Source organism: Tiliqua scincoides, chromosome 15 (genome assembly GCF_035046505.1).
Source record: "Tiliqua scincoides isolate rTilSci1 chromosome 15, rTilSci1.hap2, whole genome shotgun sequence".
Taxonomy (NCBI): Eukaryota; Metazoa; Chordata; class Lepidosauria; order Squamata; family Scincidae; genus Tiliqua; species Tiliqua scincoides.
In genome coordinates, this window is record NC_089835.1 from 1360535 (window position 1) to 1378446 (window position 17912).

A 17912-nucleotide genomic window follows, 5' to 3' on the forward strand; every position below is an offset into this window, starting at 1 on the left:
CGGATTTTTTATGCTCCGATTTGACTCAACAGGAATGGCCCCTGCAAATGAGAAGGAATGTACTGATCCCTGGAGAAGGGGAAAAATGCACCCCTTTAAAATCAGTTTAAAAAACTGAACAGTCCTTTAACAATAGCCTCCTTAATCAGAGGGGGGGGCACCTGGTTGACAATCCATCAATCCTTCTCTCTCCAGGCGACCCCTCCCTTCCCCCCTAGCACTTGAAAGAAAGGTGATCACTGCTTTGGTGAAGGGAGGGGCTGAGTGAAGCTCCTTTCTAAGCTCTCAGAGGAGGGCTAATTGATGGATTGTCTTCTTAATGATTCTTATCTTACATCACAAAGGTCAGTAAGGCTGTTTTTAAATCACCAGAGCAAAGAAACTTTGTTTTTTAAATGGATTTGCTATTGTGCGTTTTTTTTTTGCCATCCATGTGAGTGCTTGGAACTGAACCCACGAGAATAATGAGGCTCAACCTGTACCTATTCTTGGGTATATTTGGGGTGCTGATTCCAAAAATGGCATCAGTTTTGCCCTATCGCATTTAGTTTTGGAGATACGGCATAGTGAATGGCACGAACAGCTTCTTTGTGAGAAAGCCTACACCATGGCTTCCCCACAGGGAAGCTGCTTGAACCATTCACTAAAGAGGCTATGCGTATCTCCAAAACTAAACATGGTAGGGCAAAACTGATGCCAAATTTGGAATCAGCACCCCAAATTCAAATTAAACCACCATAAATTTTGGGGGAAAAATTTTTGGTCCTCAGTTTCTCAGGCCTATGTTATTGTTTGCTCCTTCTTTCTTTTTTGGCTCCAGCGTGGCTGTCAGCTGCACCAAGGACATCCCCCCTTTCGGGCCCTTCATCCCTGCCGACAACTCCTTTGTGAAGGGACCCGCCTTCCGGGACTTCCTCCTTGCCAAAGCCATCAATGCAGAGAACGCAGCTGAGCGCTCCGGAAAGTTCCACGCCATGGCCACCCGCACACGCCAGGAGTACCTGCGCGATCTGGCCCTCAATCATGCCACCACCAGCACCTTGGAGGCCTCCTCCTCCCGCCTGGCACTCATCGCCTTGGCTGCAAAAAAGCGCGAGAAAGCCAAAGCCGCCAAAGGGGCAGAGGCACACAGCGCGGGGGCTTTGGTGTGGGGCGTGTGGGCGCGAGACTGCAGCAGCCGGGGGCCCGAGAGCAAGACCCCAGAGTTGCGGTGCCTGTTGGGCATCTCGGCAGAGTTTCTAGTCCTCATTGAGGCCCACGAGAAGAGGGTGGTCTTTAACTGCTCCTGCCGGGACATACTGGCTTGGACCTTCTCCGAGAGCTGCACCTTGGACCTGTACTACGAGACAGGGGACTACATCTGCATGCGTGTGGATGAGGGGCAGGCGGCCGACATCCGGGACATCGTCCACCGGCTGCAGGTAGGAATCCTTTTTCTGGCAGGATGTTTGGGTTTTGAAGTGCTGCAGTGCTACCTCCAGATCCTGAGGCCCTCTGTTCTCTATATCCGGAGCTGTAGATGGTGCTTGGGCATGCAGAAGGCCTTCAGTTCAATCCCTGACATCTCCTGGTAGGACAGAGGAAGACCCCCTCCTTAAACTTGGGGGAGCTTCTGCCAGTCAGTGCTCAGCAATGCTGAGCAAGATGGCCCAGTGCTCTGACTCAGTAGTTAGCATCTTCCTGTATTCTTGTTGCCCTAAGCCAGTGGTTTCCAAACTTCTCTGGCTCACAGCAGCCCCATAGCCTTCTCAGCTGGGCAGCACTACCTTGCATCTCATGAAATCCCATGAGATCCAAGATGGCAGTGCCTGGGGGACGGGTAGGAGGGACCGCTAGGAACATCCTGTGGTGCCCCTTTGAGTGTGTCATGATGTCCCTATGGCAGGGGTGTCAAACCATTTCATACAGCAGGTCTGCTGAGGACCAGAAATGATATTATTTAGCAGGAAGTGATGACATTAAGCAGGACATGGCCAGAAATAAACACTTTCTTCTCACTTAGGAACTCGGCTGCAAATGGCAGAAAATGCACAAATCTTGTTCGTATTTTCAAGATATGGGAGAGCTCAATGATCGTGCAGGCCGCTTTCAGCAGTGATACCCCAGCGCAGCGCAGCAGCTGAGAGCAGCATGGTGGTGCTGGGAGAGTCTGTGCTGAATAAAGAGCTTCTGGGGGCTGCATCTGGCACACGGGCCTTCTGTTTGTCATCCCTGCCCTAAGTTGTCGCAATGCACACTTTGGAAACCCCTGTCCAAAGCAGTGATGATAACACCTGTATCTTGATGCGAGCCCCAGAATCAAGAAATTGAAATGTACCTGGGCTTGGGTTCCTTGCTTGGACAGATACCAATCTCCATCAATCCCTGATTTTAATGGGCCTCCTTGGATCTTTTTCACCCTGTGAGGCTTTTAATTGACTTTTATGACTGTGGTTTTAATAATTGCTTTCTGCTTGCTTTTTGATGTCTGTGTTCTCTCTCTCTCTCTCTCTCTCTCTCTCTCTCTCTCTCTCTCTCTCTCTCTCTGTGTGTACTTACTTATTTATTATCCTTCTCTTGCAAACGTCATTGTCTCCTTATAAGGCTTTTCATCTAAAAGGCAGGATGGTGCAGCTTCGAAATAAAGGGATGAAGCCACGAATGGGTGCCTGTTTTATGGTCCTATAGCACGTAGCGCACAGTGGATTTAGCCAACGTGGTGGTGCACAGTGCCAAAGTCTCCAAAGCTTTCTCTCTTATTGCTGCAGTTTTTGATGCCTCCCTCTTGTCTCTCTCTTTCTCTGTCCCCTCACCGCTAGCTGGTGACTCGGGGCTGCGAGACCCGGGAGTTGACCGTCCTGCGGAACGGCGTTGGGCAGCTGGGCTTCCAGATGGACCCCGAGGGCTTTGTGACGGAGGTGGAGCGCTTCACCTTCGCCGAGCAGGCTGGCCTGCAGCCTGGGGCTCGCCTGGTGCGTGTCTGCGAGAGGCCATTGCCCAGCCTCAGCCCCTCCCAGACTACTGAACTGCTGCGTACCGCCAAGAAAGTCACCGTCACTGTTGTACCCCCAGATGAAAACGGGAAACCCAGGAGGTAAGCCTGTTGCAGTCCGTGGGGTCAGCCTGAGACCTTCTCAGTACCCTCCTAGTGCACATAATGTCATTCCCCTGCCCTTGTCACCTGGTGGCACACCTTCCTCCACCTCTTCCCCTGCTCCCCGGATTGGAAAAGAAAGGCAGGGAACAGAGTGGAAGAGGACATGTAGGGGAGAGCAGAGTGATGGGCTAGAACAGCGTTTCTCAATGTGTGTCCCCCACTGTACCGCTTCATATGGTCCACCTATTGGAAGTACCACCAGAAGTGCATGTTGGCAGCCTTCAGTCTGGAAAGACTCTGGTATCACGCTCTGAATGGTGGTTCTGGAACAACGTCTAGTGTGGCTGAAAAGGCCGATTCGGGAGTGACAATCCCGTCCACACTGGGAGCAAGTGCAGCCTGTCCCTGGTCTGTCTCCCTGGCTATGGGCCTTCCTTCTTTGCCTCTTAGCCTCAGACTGTTGGCCAAGTGTCTCTTCAAACTGGGAGAGGCCATGCTGCACAGCCTGCCTCCAAGCGGGCCGCTCAGAGGCCAGGGTTTCCCACTTGTTGAGGTCCATCCCTAAGGCCTTCAGATCCCTCTTGCAGATGTCCTTGTATCGCAGCTGTGGTCTACCTGTAGGGCGCTTTCCTTGCACGCGTTCTCCAAAGAGGAGATCCTTTGGGATCCGGCCATCATCCATTCTCACGACATGACCGAGCCAACGCAGGCGTCTCTGTTTCAGCAGTGAATACATGCTAGGGATTCCAGCACGTTCACCAGAAGTAATTGGCAGTGATGTCAGTGCCTATTAACTCCAAATTGAGAGGCCAGGCACAATGCAACAAATGCTGGTCAGAGGCTTGGGGAGGACAGGAGGGCCTTTTTGAGCACCTGAAAAGCACACACTGGAGCTCTGCCTGCCAAGCTGAGCCTCCTACTGCTGCTTCTCACGTTGCATTGCTGATCTCGCTGTCAGGTGGCGGGGGGGGGGGGTCCCATGGGTACCACCAGACACCACTTCAAATACCACTGAGAGACATTGGGCTAGAATGTCTCCAGCAAAGTGGAAGTGTGGGAGAGGAGAGTGTCAGGCTAGAGTGTCTTCATGCTTCCTCTTGAGGAGAACAAGTGGAAGAGGAAGTGTAGAGGACAGTGGCAGGACAGACCATCTTGGCACTGCATCTTGAAGAAGCAGAGCAGAAGTGTGGAGGAGAAGAATGGGTGGGTTAGAGAAAGAAGACAAGGCCTCTGGGCGTGTGAAGATTCTCCTGTTTTCAAAGGTTTATAATGTGTCTGTTGTTTCGAACTTTGTATTATGTGAGCTGCCTTCAAGATTGTAGAAGTGGAATGTAAATTAGTCATTTATAATATTAATAATTAGTAATATGATCACTAATATTAAGAATAATGGATTACGACTGAGAAAGCATCGCCTGCTCCCTGATGTCTGGAATTACCATAGGAAGTTTCTGGGGCGGAGGGTGTGCCTTCCAGGTGATCCTTAGCCCCAGCACCTCTTTAGATACCAACTTGCAACTTGCCTCTCCACTCCTGGGGCTCTGCTAACATTTGGCCTGGTCTTGCCTCCCTGAGCAGAAGCTTCTCTGAGCTGTATCAGAAGTCCTTGCAAGAGAAGCGGAGGAGCGAACCTCCGGCCGGGGAGGCTGAGCTGTCCAGGCCAGGAAGCGAAGTGGGGTTCAAGCCAGCCACCCTCCAGCTCCTCCATTCACTATCCCTGCACGACGGACCCCCCCACAGCCTGGCAGAGGAGAGGACAGAGTTTCTGCGGAGCCACAGCGATGGAGGGCCTGTGACCCCCAGCCCGTGAGTGCCCCCAATGCCTTTCAATCTTTGCCGGGGTTGGTGAATCCCCTTCCCTGACGTGCTCAGCAGCTCTTGTCCCTACCCTGGTCCACGAGTTTTCTGTAAGCAGTGGGCAGGGAACTCTGGTCAGCACATGGTTTTGTAGGAGGCCAGTCCACCCCAAATGAAGCCTACTAGCAACTCAAACAGCTGCTATTATCCACCTTCCTCTTTCCTCTTGTACCTACTGCCTTAGAACAGACAAAAGAAAACATTTCTTTACCCAACGTGTGATTATTCTGTGGAACCCCTTGCCACAAGATGTGGTGATGGCCTATATGCCTTTAAAAGGGGATTGGACAAATTTATGGAGAAAAGTCCATCACAGGTTACAAGCCCTGAAGGGGCTCCTGGTTTTAGAAGTCGGCTGTCTCTGAATGCCAAGTTTAAGGGAGTGGCACCAGGGTGCAGGTCTCTTGCTGCCTTGTGTGTTCCCTGAGGCATTTGGGGGGCCACTGTGAGATAGGACGCTGGACTAAATGAGCCTTAGGCTTGATCCAGCAGGACTCTTATTATGTTTTAATGTATTGCTGATGAAGGGAATGCCCCCCCCCCACACACACACACACCTGTCACCAGGTCGTAGCTTACATGGAAAGCTGCTTCTGACTGAGTCCGGTCCTCGGTCTATATTGCTCAGCATTGTCAAGCACTGACTGGCAGCAGCTCTCCAGAGTTCCAGATGGATTTTTTCCCCCCAGTCCTACCTGGAGATGCTGTCAGGCACTGATCCTGGGACCTTCTGCTTGCTTAGCCATGGCCCTCCTCTGTCCCCTTTCTCAAGCCATCCTGAGATAAAGGAGCGTTTTAGCGGATCAGAGGGAAGAAGCAGTCTGAAAACCAGAGAGGCAGCTGATGTCTTTCCCTGTTCCAGGTTCAGCTCTGGGGCTGTGAGCTGCTGACCAGTCTTACAGCCCAATCCTGAGCTGCCGGGAGCTGTGGGACCTGGTGGCTCCAGGGAGGGCTCCTGCCGGATCCAGCACCTCCCGCGCTACCTCGGGAGGCTCCTCCCCTCCCCGAGTAAGGGAGGCAGCCCCGCAATGGGGCTACTCACTTTAGCAGCAACTGTTTGGTCGCCGCCAAAGCGAAAGTGCTCATGTAGAGCGAGCAGCCCTACCTGAGCGTCCCGGATCCTGCGGAGCTCAGCTCCGCGGATCCGCCTCTCCCCGACACGCCTCCCCCGCACCCCAACCACACCTCCTGCCTCCCTGGAACGCCTCCCCCATGCCCCTGACCCTGCCCCCATTTCTTATTCTGCAGCCCAGTGGTCACAGAGACTGCTGAGCCACAGAACCCAGGTGCCCGCCGCGTGCTGGCTCAGCGTTGGCCAGAGCCCGGCAGTAAGCCCCGCAAACATGGCTTACGGCACATTTGCGACTGTGGTCCACCCCGCGGAGGTGCAGCGAGAACCACAGGACCAGGCTCTTAATTGAATAATATTTGCCATTTCCATAAGCGCAGAACAGGCCATCTCAATCCAGATGGTGGGGTGTGCCAGTTTCCCCCAGCTCCTGTTAGCTCTTGAAATATACAAAGCAGGGCAGCTGGGTGTGTGTGTGTGTGTGTGTGTGTGTGAGATTGACAGCAACTTAGATTGGGAACATGGAAGAGGCCTCATCCCCTCTGCACCTAAAGCTTCCTCCGCCTAGCTGGAGGCATACCAGGTGCTTCCTCTAGTGCAGGGGTGTCCAAACTTTTTGGCAGGAGGGCCACATCGTCTCTCTGACACTGTGTCGGGGGCCGAATTAATTTCCATTTCAAATTTGAATAAGTTTGCATAAGTGAATATATTAGAGATGGAACTTGTATGAATGAATGAAGGTCTTGCAATAGCTCAAGGCCTGTAAAAGTCCTTGCACAAAGCAAGGCTAGCCTTTCCTTCACGGCCACTGCTGCATCACAGATGTGAAACAGCAAGCAGGGGAGGGAACCCTTGTCCCACAGCTCATGCAAGAGATCAAACAGTCATCGTCACACGGAGAGCAGTTATGTCAGGCCAGAATGGGTTCCAGCAAGTTTCCAGAGGGCCAGATGCTCATTGGAGACTGGGGGCTGCCCGCGGGCCAGATTGTGAGTCCCTGAGGGCCGCAAGTGGCCCCCGGGCCGGGGTTTGGGCACCCCTGCTCTAGTGCATCTCCTTCCACTCATTGGATTTGAAGAGGAAGAGAAGAACAGATCAGAAGAGGAAGTGTGAAGGCAGTGGGGATGATCAGCCCACCGCTCTCCTCTCCCTCTCTCTTCCTCTTCCTCTCCCTTCTCCTCTTTCCTTTTGAATTCAGGACAGTGGAGAAGTGGAGGCAGGCTCCCCTTCCCAGCCCGCTCCTGAATTAACTGTTTCCAAACTGGACGTAGTCTCTTTGTGAACAAGCTGCCTTGGTTTTGCTTCTGTGGCTTGTGTAAAAAGTCAATCAGGAGCACAAAATCGGAAACAAACAAACTCTCAGTCCGTCAAGGGGTCGTGATGCATTCAGCATCACATGTTGTTTTGCCCCGAAGAAATGGAACAAATATTGGGAGGAAATATGACTTGGTCTGGACACCTCACTTGTGACTCACTAGGGCTCCATGCAAAAGTGGGGGAAGATCCGCCCCGCCCCCCAGCGATTGCTCTGGCTCCTTGTGGCTGTAGCATCTTTTGATCAACACATGGTGGAAATTCTACTAATGGTCTTGTTGCTCAGGAAAAAGTCATTTTCAAACCAGGAGAGAGTGTAGCTTTGTGGTACAGTCCCTGCTTTGCTTGGAGAAAGAGCCAGGTTTGGGGCCTGACAGCATCTCCATGTAGGGCTGGGAGATTGTGGAAAGGCTTGTAAGGAAAGAACCTTGCCAGCCTCAAACTGTGGTCAGAAGCACACCTGCTTGCTGGTGGAGGGGAAGGGTGGAGTTGCAGTCCCCCAAGCATGGGTCCCAGCCCAGCTGTACTTGATCCTGGGGCTGTAGCATTTTGTTTGCCCCCAGCCCATTTGCAGTTATCAGGTGGAGTACTCAGTACTCAGTACTCAGCCCCCCTCCCTTGGCTTGGCTCTTCTGCTCCTGCCTCCCCCATGCCTAAGTCTCCTTATTTTCCACAGGGTGCCATCTCAGGATGTCCCTGCCCTGCCCAACCCTCCTCCTGACCTGATCCTGGCTGCTACACCCAAGGCCCCTGCGGACCACACTGCGGTAAGCACCTGTGACACTTCCATGTCCCTCTGTTTACATGGGGGTGGGGCTGTTCTTGCGGTCCTTCTGTCGTCATGGTGTGTTTGGCTGTCTTAAGGAGTTGGACAAAGCTGTCTTGAGCATGGATTTGACAAAAGCGACAGGTTGCTTTTTAGATGATACCAACTCCATGTGGATATGCAAATATAGCTCATTCGTTAAGGTTTGCTTTCTTGCTCATAAAGTCCCACTTGCCTTTGGACGAAACAAGAAACAGAGCTCAGGGCCAGGGATATTCGCAGGCTTATACCATCCATGGGCTGCAGAATCAGTGAACTTCCATCCAGAGTCCTCTACAACTCTTCTCCCCCCCCCCACTCCCTGAAACTGAACAGGAAGAGGGGAAAAGAGCAGAAGAGGAAGTGTAGAGGAGAGAAGTGTCAGCCTAGAGCAGGGGTGTCCAAAGTTTTTGGCAGGAGGACCACATCATCTCTCTGACACTGCGTCAGGGGCCAGGGAAAGAAAGAATTAATTTACATTTAAAATTTGAATACATTTACATAAGTTTACATAAATGAATATATTAAAGATGAAATTATATGAATGAATGAAGGTCTTGCAATAGCTCAAGGCCTATAAAAGGCCTTGCACAAAGCAAGGCTGGCCTTTCCTTTGCTGCCACTACTGCATCACAGACATGAAACAGCAAGCAGTGGAGGAATCCCACAGCTCACGCAAAGAGGTCAAACAGTTGCCCTCACGCTGACAGCAGTTGCATCAGGCCAGTGCGGGCTCCAACAAATCTCCGGAGGGCCAGAGGCTCATTGAAGACTGGGGTATCTCTGAGGGCTGCATTGAGAGGCCTCGAGGGCCACATGTGGCCCCAGGGCTGGGGTTTGGCACCCCTGGCCTAGAGCATCTCTGCTGGGGCTTTGGAACATAAGAGCTCCTTACAGTGACAGTTTTGGCCAGGCTCTCTGTGCAACCTTGAGAACTTGAAGCCTGCTTTTCTGCAGCAGAGTTGGCATCCTTCAGTCTTGGAAGACTATGGTGTCACGCTCTGAATGGTGGTTCTGGAACAGAGTGTCCTCTCCAGTGCGCGAAGCCTGGGTAAAGCAGGTATGGAGGATAGGCTGTTACCCATGCAGCAAATTCCCCCCTCTCCACGTCGCTGAAATGGTCCAATGGAAAGGCAGAAGCCAATACGGTTGGTTCCAGCGGCGTCGCAGGAGTTGCCAGAATGTGACTGTGTTCAGCCACGAACTGCCTCAGGGACTCCGGCTCCGGATTTTGCCTCGAGGTTGACTCCTGAAGCCTTTTCCATAACTGGATGTAGCCACAAGGCAGTGGAGGTTTGGGATCAGAGTTTTCCTTCTCTCAGATGAACTGCCTTCCCAGGCTGACGAGTCCCATCTACCCGGTGGCTGTTCAGTCGCCTCTTACGACAAGTACAGCCAAACTGAGCAGCAGAATAAAAGCTAAAATTCTGTAGAGCAGCATTTCTCAAACTGTGGGTTGGGACCCAGTAGGTGGGTCGTGAGCCAATTTCAGGTGGGTTGCATATCACCTACATCAGCTGCCATTGAAAATACAGAACTGAAAACACAGGCCGCAGAGCTACTGGGCAGGGTCAGCTCCCAGTTGGACCACTAGATGGACCTCTAAATGGACCACTAGAAAGGGGGGCGAGGCTGTGTGGTTGGAGAAGGATCCGCCTTCCAAGCTGGAGTGCTTGAATTCCATAACAGCCCAAGCACTCTGTGTAATGGAACCTTTGGCTGATCCCAGTTTAGGTTTGAAGCCTAAATTGATGATGTTGTTTCCAGTGGGTCCCGACAGATTGCCATTCTCAAAGGTGGGTCCTGGTGCTAGAAAGTTTGAGAACCGCTGCTCTAGAGAGCTTTTCACTCCCTAAGGTTGCAGAATATGCAAATTGCTGCCTTCACAGCTGGCTGTGTTGCTTCTTCCAGGACCACCTTGGAGGTCCTGTGGTGAATGAGAAAGGGCCCCTGGGAGGTCAGGAGAGCAGAGACCCTCAGCCGCTGAGCCCTGGGGAGAAGCCTCTTCCCACGTCCGAGCCCAGCGAAACCGAGAAGTTTCTGCCACGAACACTGTCTTTGCGCAACTCCATCACCAAAAGTAAGACCGTCCTTTCCCCTTCCCGGCCCTGGGGCACCCCTGGCGAGACTTGGGAGGAACTACCTTGTCCTCTCCCTCCACAGTCCTCTCCGAAGCCGGCGAATCTCAGGAGGACGAGTGGGAATCCATCGCCAATCTAGCATCTGCTTGCAACAGCATCCTGGAAGCCCTCTCCAGGGAAGGTGAGTGCTGGGGGGCCAAACTGGCCATTATGGTGGCAGGTTGGGAGCTGCCTTGGAGCCCAAAGACGTTCCAGCGTAGGGGACTTGGGGAGAGTATCCATGCAGTCATTTCTGTGGCAGATCAAGAAGCGAGCAAAGTTAGGATGTGGGTGAGTGAATAGAGAGGTATTGTAAATGAATAGAAGGGTATTTTTTCCCCTGTCACATAACAACTGAGCCAGGGGGTATCCACTAAAATTGGGTGTTGGAAGAGTTAGGACAAACAAAAGGAAATGTTTTTTTATCCCACCTATTATTAGTCTGTGGAACTGCTTGCCACAGCAGGTGGTGATGGCACCTGGCCGTTAAAACGGAATTGGACAGATTTCTGGAGGAAAAGTCCATCACAGGTTATAAGCTATGATGTAGTATGTGCAGCCTCCTGGTTTTAGAAGTAGGCTGTCTCTGAATGCCAGGTCCAAGGGGGTGGCAACAGCCTTCTCATCTAGGGTGCTCTCTGATGCATCTGGTGGGCCTCCATGTGACACAGGAAGCTGAACTAGATGGGCCTTTGGCCAGATCCAGTGGGGCTCTTCTTTTGTTCTTATGATGGGAATGAATGGGGAACGAAGGAAGGCGGGTCAGCATGCTGGAGAAAGGAAATCTTGACCTGGGTCAAGGGATCCAGGAGCAGATGCCAACAACCCTGAAAGAGCCTTTATAGACCTTTATAGGACTCTTGTCCAGTTGGGCTGGGAGCCAGTCAGGGCCTGGGAAAGCTAGCAAATGGTCAAGATGGCGGGGAGCGTTTGGCACGCAGGGTCGCCCGTTGGATAAGCCCAGGAGCTGAAGGAGATCTAGTCCCCTAAAAGTCAGCACCAGGCAGGGAGTGACTGACAGACCCCAACTCTCTGACTCGTGCCTCTTTTTCCTGACCCAGGACAGCACGTGCTGGAGAGCCGGGAGTCCCTGTGCAACGCCGTCCAGAGGGGTGTGAGCCACCAGCAGCCCAGTGAAGAGTAAGGAACAGTTGTCTGTCTGTCTCTATGCATGCTAGATAGGAGTGGGGGGAGGTCTCTGACCCCCCTGCCCACACTTATTTCCAGAAACCTTTTTTCTGTTTGAGTCCTCCTGCCCTCCTTCCATAAGCCTTAAAAAGCCACACGTTTGGCCACTGCCCCAAATCTCTGTGTTTTGCAAAGAGTTATTTGTGTAGACATCTCACAACCAAATAGCACCACTCACTCCTCTCCCCTCCCCCTTTTATGAAGCCTGCAAACCCTCTCCATTGGTTTAGCCCTCAGTTCTCCATATCCATCCACCCCAGACAGGCTTCTCTGTACATGAGGCTTCCTCCACTTGGGAGTTGTTTGAGTTGGTGGAGTCTAATGCAACCAGCATCCCATCCATGAGCTGACTGAGGCAGTCTCCAGTGTTTTTGCCCACCTCTCTTCTCCCCTTCACACTTCCTCTTCTGTTTCTTTCTCCTCTTCCTTTTTGAATCCAGGGAGCACAGGAAAAAGAGAAATGGAGCAGAAGTGTAGAGCAGAAGAGAGTGGTGGGTTAGAGCATCTCTGACACTCTAGCCTGCCACTCTTTTATCCAGGAAGCACAGGAGGAGGTGACATTTGCCTCGGGCTCCAAGCGCTCTTGGGCAAGCTCTGAAAATGCAGGGCTTCAAGGAGGTGCAAGGAAGGAACAATGGCTCATTCCTGTGGGATCCTAGAGCTGTCTCAAATAAACACACAGAGAAACTGAATGAGGTGTCCTTAGTTGGACATGGAGAACAAGTGGACGTATGTATAAATTGAATTAAGTTTTGTGGGGTTTTTAAAATAGAAAAGTCATAGGGGAGGTACAGTTGTCTCATACACTAGGATTGCCCTGGAAGCATCAAGATTGCCTTGGAAGCATCAAGAATCAACATTAATTGCCAGCTAACTATGGACAGTCAATCTTGGAGATTTTAAAGAGGACTGCAGGAATTTCTAACACTACATTGTTAGTCTCTAGGAATAGCTTCAAGCCATCTAGATTGGCAACCCTACAAGGAGGGAATCCTGTGGTTTGGAGAAGCAGGAATAGGGGATATTTTGTGTTTATCTAAGACAGAGGTCTTCAATCTATTTTATTTTATTTATTTTATTCTAAAATAAAATATTTTGTGTTTATCTAAGACCTTCAAAAGGTCTTCAGAGGTATGAGAACCACATTATATATTTTACGCAGGTTTTTGTGGGCCAAAAAAAAATTATCAAAAAAAAAATCTAAAAATAAATGAATGAAATTTAAATGAATTTAATGAATTTAATGAATGAATTTAAATGAATGAATAAGTTTTATTGTTTGTAAGCTTTTTTTGGTATGATTCTGAACAAAAGAGAAATGTGACCATTACAAAGAAACAATGCCCTGCTTAAACTGAAAAATGACGTATAAGGAGTTAAAATGTCAAACACTAGCAAATGCTCTGACACAAAAAAAACCAAGTTGCTGTAGGCTGGATAAAATCTTGTGGCAGGCCAGATGTGGCCCCTGGGCTGCAGTTTGGAGACCCCTGATCCAAGCTAAAGATAAGGGGGTGAACATATGTGGAGAGGACTGGGGAAGCTGCTTGAGAAAGTCTCAATCCAGGCATTGAGCATGAGTGTCTATACAGCCTGGATGTCAATGTGTCCCCTCAACCCATTTGCTTTTCTCAGGTCCCCCCACACTCTCAGCCTGGCTGACAAGGTCTTGCATTTGGAACTGACGCTCAAGAAATTGCAGGAGGATCTTCAGAGGGTGAGATGGTGAATGGACATGGGATACAGGGTGGAGAAGTGGAGCGAGGCAGCGGGCTGCTGGGTCAGAGTTTTACTTGCAGAAACCCTCCATGCTCCACTTTGGAAGAAGCAGATTTCTTAGACTGTGGCTACCAGACACATGGACTACATGGACTACCAGATACTCACTAAAGGGCAATAAATTTTTGCCAATAAATCAAGCTTAGATCATCACTTTGCCTTATCTCCAAGGTCCCTTAGGGGCCAGGGCTTTTCAAGCAACTTCTGCAAGCAAAGCCCAAAAGCAATGCAGAGATAGAGGGCTGTTAATCTCCAAGGCAACTCCTCCAGGTCAAAGCTCCAGCCAAAGTTAACCCTTTATTCTCCTGCTAAAGGCTTTCTTTTAAATCAAACAAGCCTTGTTCCATTTTGCAAATGCTGCTGCAACCTCTGCAAATATTTTGCAGAGGTCTGCTTTTTTAAACACCAGGATTTCATCCTCATTTCCATTTGAAACAAAGTCCCAGGCTACAATTCAGTGCACCATTACTTAAGAATAACACCCATGGAAAGCAATAGGTTACTTCTGAGTAAATAGGGTTGCAACTATGTGCAGCTGCTCTTGCTCACAGTAATTCCTTGTTGTTTGTCTCTCTGCTGTGAATTGAATTGCAAAATTCACACACTTCCAGTTATGTCTTATACGTAGAGCCTCTGGCTTAACGCACCTGGCACCTTAAAGAAGGATTTGATTCATGGTTCTCCTGCAGTTGTTCCCAACCTTTTTCATTTGCGTACCCCTTGGCAACCCATACCATAAGTTGTACCCCTCATATTAGCCAAATATTTGTAATTAATATGAATAATATAAGCCCTCATCTCCTCCATATGAAAACCCAGGCTTCATGTATTCATCACAGTATTTTTTCTTTTTATCTGTTTGAAGAGCTGAAGACTCTGCCTTTGCGCTGTTTTGCACCAGAAGTGTGCTGAGAAATTCTTGGTGATTGATCACTTTCCATATTATGTTTCAGCTTTTTTATTGTGCTGATTTTCAATCACTGTTTCATACATGAATTGATCACCAAAGACTAGCCATTGGTGGGGCTTTCACAACCAGCTAGCTACCTTCCTTCCTGCCTTGCTGGCCCTGCAAGGCATTCTGGAGCACTACCTGCCTTTTCTGCCATTATTCTGTTCTTTTTTCAAGTACCCCAAAGGTCCTGTCGAGTGCCCCTGGGGTACATGTGCCCCAGGTTGTGAACTTGTATGTTGTGTTCTACTTGTATGTTGTTTACAGTGCACTTACTCTGATAGTGTTTACAAAAAGGTTGTAAAGACCAGAATTAAAAAAGTTAAAGAATAAAAATGTATGTTATGATCTTTTACTATATTTTTCATAGAGACCGTACAGTTCTTAGGTAGCAATTAGTGGAAGGTTATTTTTCAGGATCCGGCCTTGGGTAAAATCAGACAAAACTATAGTCAGATTCCCCCCTAAGTTTAATCCCAAACTTATCTGAGCATCACAGAACGTTCCATGATTTTTTGCTCAAAACCTGCCCTCGACTTGCCCTTGACTTGACTTATGGGCAGGTGGCTCTGGTGAATTAATATTGAGGACAAATGTGCACCATGGTAGACTTATAGGAAAATTGAGTGTGTGTGTGTATACATTGCTGGAATTTGGAGGTAAAAGAGGGTGCATTCACAGGTTACACACACACACACACACACACACACACACACAGTGTATGTCCCACGTGTCAGTGTTGGATGGAAACATGACATTTTGTATTTCTGTGTACAAGAATGAGCTTGCATTATAATGAAAAATGTACCAAGGGACAGAGCTGCAAACTGAAATTTCTCCGGTTCGACCCTCACCTTTGCCATGAAGGCATTTGGTGGCCTTAGGCAAGCCTCCCTCCTTTTGTCCACCTGCAATATGGGGATGAATTCTGCTTACTGACCGTACAGGTTGTTGTAGCGACTGCCTTAAAAGAATGCATGTTGAGGAGCTTTGTGAGCCTGGGCTGCAATGTGGCACCACTTACCTGCAAGTAGGTCCCATGGTGTGCAAACCTCCTGCATAGGTTTGCACACTCAAACTATTGCTAAAAAATAAAATCCTCAAAGGCTGCAATCCGATCCACACTTACCAGTAGTAAGCCCCATTGACTATCATTGTTAAAGGCACAGGGCCGTCACATCTCCCCAAATGCAGTCACGTACCGGGATAGCGTCAAGTCTAATATCATAAAAATAAAATACACATTGAAATGAATGGCGATCCACCTGAGATTGTCTTGCGATCCACCTATGGGTCCCAACCCACAGTTTGAGAAACATCGAAATTTTGGGTATAAACTGAGAGTCCACTGGATTAAAACACAAGTTTCATGTTCATTATTATTATTTTATTAACAGTATTTATATACCGCTTTTCAACTAAAAGTTCACAAAGCGGTTTACAGAGAAAAATCAAATAACTAAATGGCTCCCTGTCCCAAAAGGGCTCACAATCTAAAAAGATGCAAATGAATACCAGCAGACAGCCACTAGAACAGACACTGCTGGGGTGAGGTGGGCCAGTTACTCTCCCCCTGCTAAAAAAAGGAGCACCCACTTGAAAAAGTGCCTCTTACCCAATTAGCAGGGGTAGTTCATGATGAGTAAATATATTTAAGAATTGAAGTGCTTCTTAAATATTGCTGCTCTGAAGTTTATCATCTGGGGCTCTTACACCAAGCAAGTTTAGCCACCTTTGATGTAGAAGGTCCTGGGTTTTGATGGAGGAGGAGGATAGAAATATGAGAAAATACAAAAAAAAAAAAAAATGAAAGTATGCAACTTTTTTAAGGTAAAAAGGAGCGGGAGGGCAGAGTTCCTCCTGGCAGATCCCCATCATATCCCTGACCTTCCTTTTCTTCCTCTTCCAGGAGAAGGCAGAGAAGGCAGCCCTGCAGGCGGAAGTCCAGACTTTGCAGGAGAACACCCAGCGCCTGAAGGAGGCCTCAGAGAGTGCTGCCGCCCAGCTCAGCCAGGTCACGCAGATGTTGGGTGGCCCGCCAACACCCCCACACTGCCCCTGAGGCCCGGAGTCCTCCCTTCCACATTTTTTGCCCCTAGAGGGCACCTAGTTTTCTCTCTCTTTCTCCCCCCAAATTCAGAGACTTGGATGGACTGTGGGGCCACTGGTTTCTCCCTCCCTCCCCCCAGGATTGCAGTCCTTAAGGGGCTCCCTGTGCCCACATGTGACCTGGCGGAAATTCAGCTCTCGCCCTGCCACTCCATCACAGGATGCAGCGCACACCCCACTGGCACAACTGCACCAGCGCTGGAAAATTGGATAGGATTGGGCCCTTAATTTATTTGGTTTTGTCATGTGTTCAAAATTTTCCTGCTTGATGATGTCACTTCTGGCCATGACATCCCTTCCAGGTTAATGACATCACTTCCGATGGGTCCAGACAGACTGTTGTACTAAAAAGTGGGTCCCAGTGCTAAAACATTTGCAAACTACTGCAATTCAGCTCTTGGGGAGCGCTGTGAATGTCCAGAAGGGGGAGACTGAAGTCTGGGTCCAAATGGCACTGGGACAATCTGTCCTTTCTTGTGTGTGTGTGGGGGGGGGGGGGGTGTTTTCTTCCCCTGTTGGTGAACAGGCTCTAACCACTGAACACGACTGCACTGAACAGGACTGCCATGGCCCCTTCCCTTGGTGGGCCACTGCTCTCTCTTCCCCAACTTGGTTGTGCCCCAGCCTGTTCCCTCAGCTTGTGGTTTTGGCAGTCGGCCCAGTCTGTGAGGGGTTTTTGAGCAGGATTGTGAAGTGGGGGCCTGGGACTCCCCTCTCAGTCGCCACCACCCGAGCCTATGGAACCTGTGGCTCCATGATGTCAATTCACCAGGCAATAACTGCAGAACTGAGGTAGAGGAGAGTGTCATGTGCCCCAGTGTCGATGCACACTGGGGAGGGGGAGGCAGGTGGAAAGGGGAGGCAGCTGATCAAGCACTGATTTGGGGGCTGTGCAGGCACCCCTGACCTGAAAAGGTGCTGGCCAGCACTTTATTAACTGTGAACTTTCTGAAAGCTGTGACACAACGACACCTCCTCCCCCTGCCTGCTCCTCTTTCCACCTCTCTTGTGACACTTGGTCTCTTCCTGGGTGGGGGGCAGACAACCCAACTTTGGTCTCAGCCCCCTCCTGCAGCGGTGCTACACATCAATCATGCTCTGGTTCTGCTTCCTTCCCTCCCTGCCCTGACCTGAGCCTGCACCCCACCTGGAAGCAGGAATGCTGGGGGGGGGGGCTTGTCTTTGTGTGTTCTGTAAATAGTTTCCAAAGATTTTCTTTGTTTTCTTCTTTACTTCTGGACCAAGCTTAAGGGAGGGATGGGAGGGAAGGGTTGTCCATCTGTCTGTCCGTCCTTTTGCCTCCCCCCATCTCCTGCCCGTATCTGAACTGAATGTACAGTCTAGCTCATTGCCCCCGTTCCCCCTCCTTGTGCAATAAAGTCTTGACCTGCATCCACTACCTGGGGCTCTTCCGCTGTCTTTGCAGACCTGGAAAAGGGGTGGGTGGCAGGATGAGGCCTGAGGGAAGGAGGGGGAGTTCTCTCCTCCTCTGCCTTCCTGCAGTTCCCCTGCTTGCCTGTGTGTGTGTGGGGGGGGTGGGGACTGGGTTTTTCTAATCTCACCGAGTTCATGGCCCTCTAATTCCAGGCGGAACCTGTTTCCTGACTTGCCCAGGCTTGCTCTTCTGAAGCTTGTGTTTAGCG

General features: G+C 50.1%; 1 protein-coding gene across 2 annotated transcripts in view; it reads left to right on the forward strand.

Moving 5' to 3' along the window:
* Window positions 1–17665, forward strand: part of SIPA1 (signal-induced proliferation-associated 1) — a 40780-nt gene extending 23115 nt beyond the window's left edge. For both annotated transcript variants that reach the window (XM_066610267.1, XM_066610269.1), the window contains exons 8-16: window positions 821–1421; window positions 2799–3073; window positions 4655–4882; window positions 7993–8083; window positions 10033–10201; window positions 10285–10383; window positions 11303–11381; window positions 13065–13146; window positions 16070–17665. In XM_066610267.1, the coding sequence (XP_066466364.1) occupies window positions 821–1421; window positions 2799–3073; window positions 4655–4882; window positions 7993–8083; window positions 10033–10201; window positions 10285–10383; window positions 11303–11381; window positions 13065–13146; window positions 16070–16222 (1777 nt within the window). In that variant the 3' untranslated portion in view covers window positions 16223–17665. The remainder of the gene's footprint in view (window positions 1–820; window positions 1422–2798; window positions 3074–4654; window positions 4883–7992; window positions 8084–10032; window positions 10202–10284; window positions 10384–11302; window positions 11382–13064; window positions 13147–16069) is intronic.
* The last annotated feature ends 247 nt before the right edge of the window (window positions 17666–17912 follow it).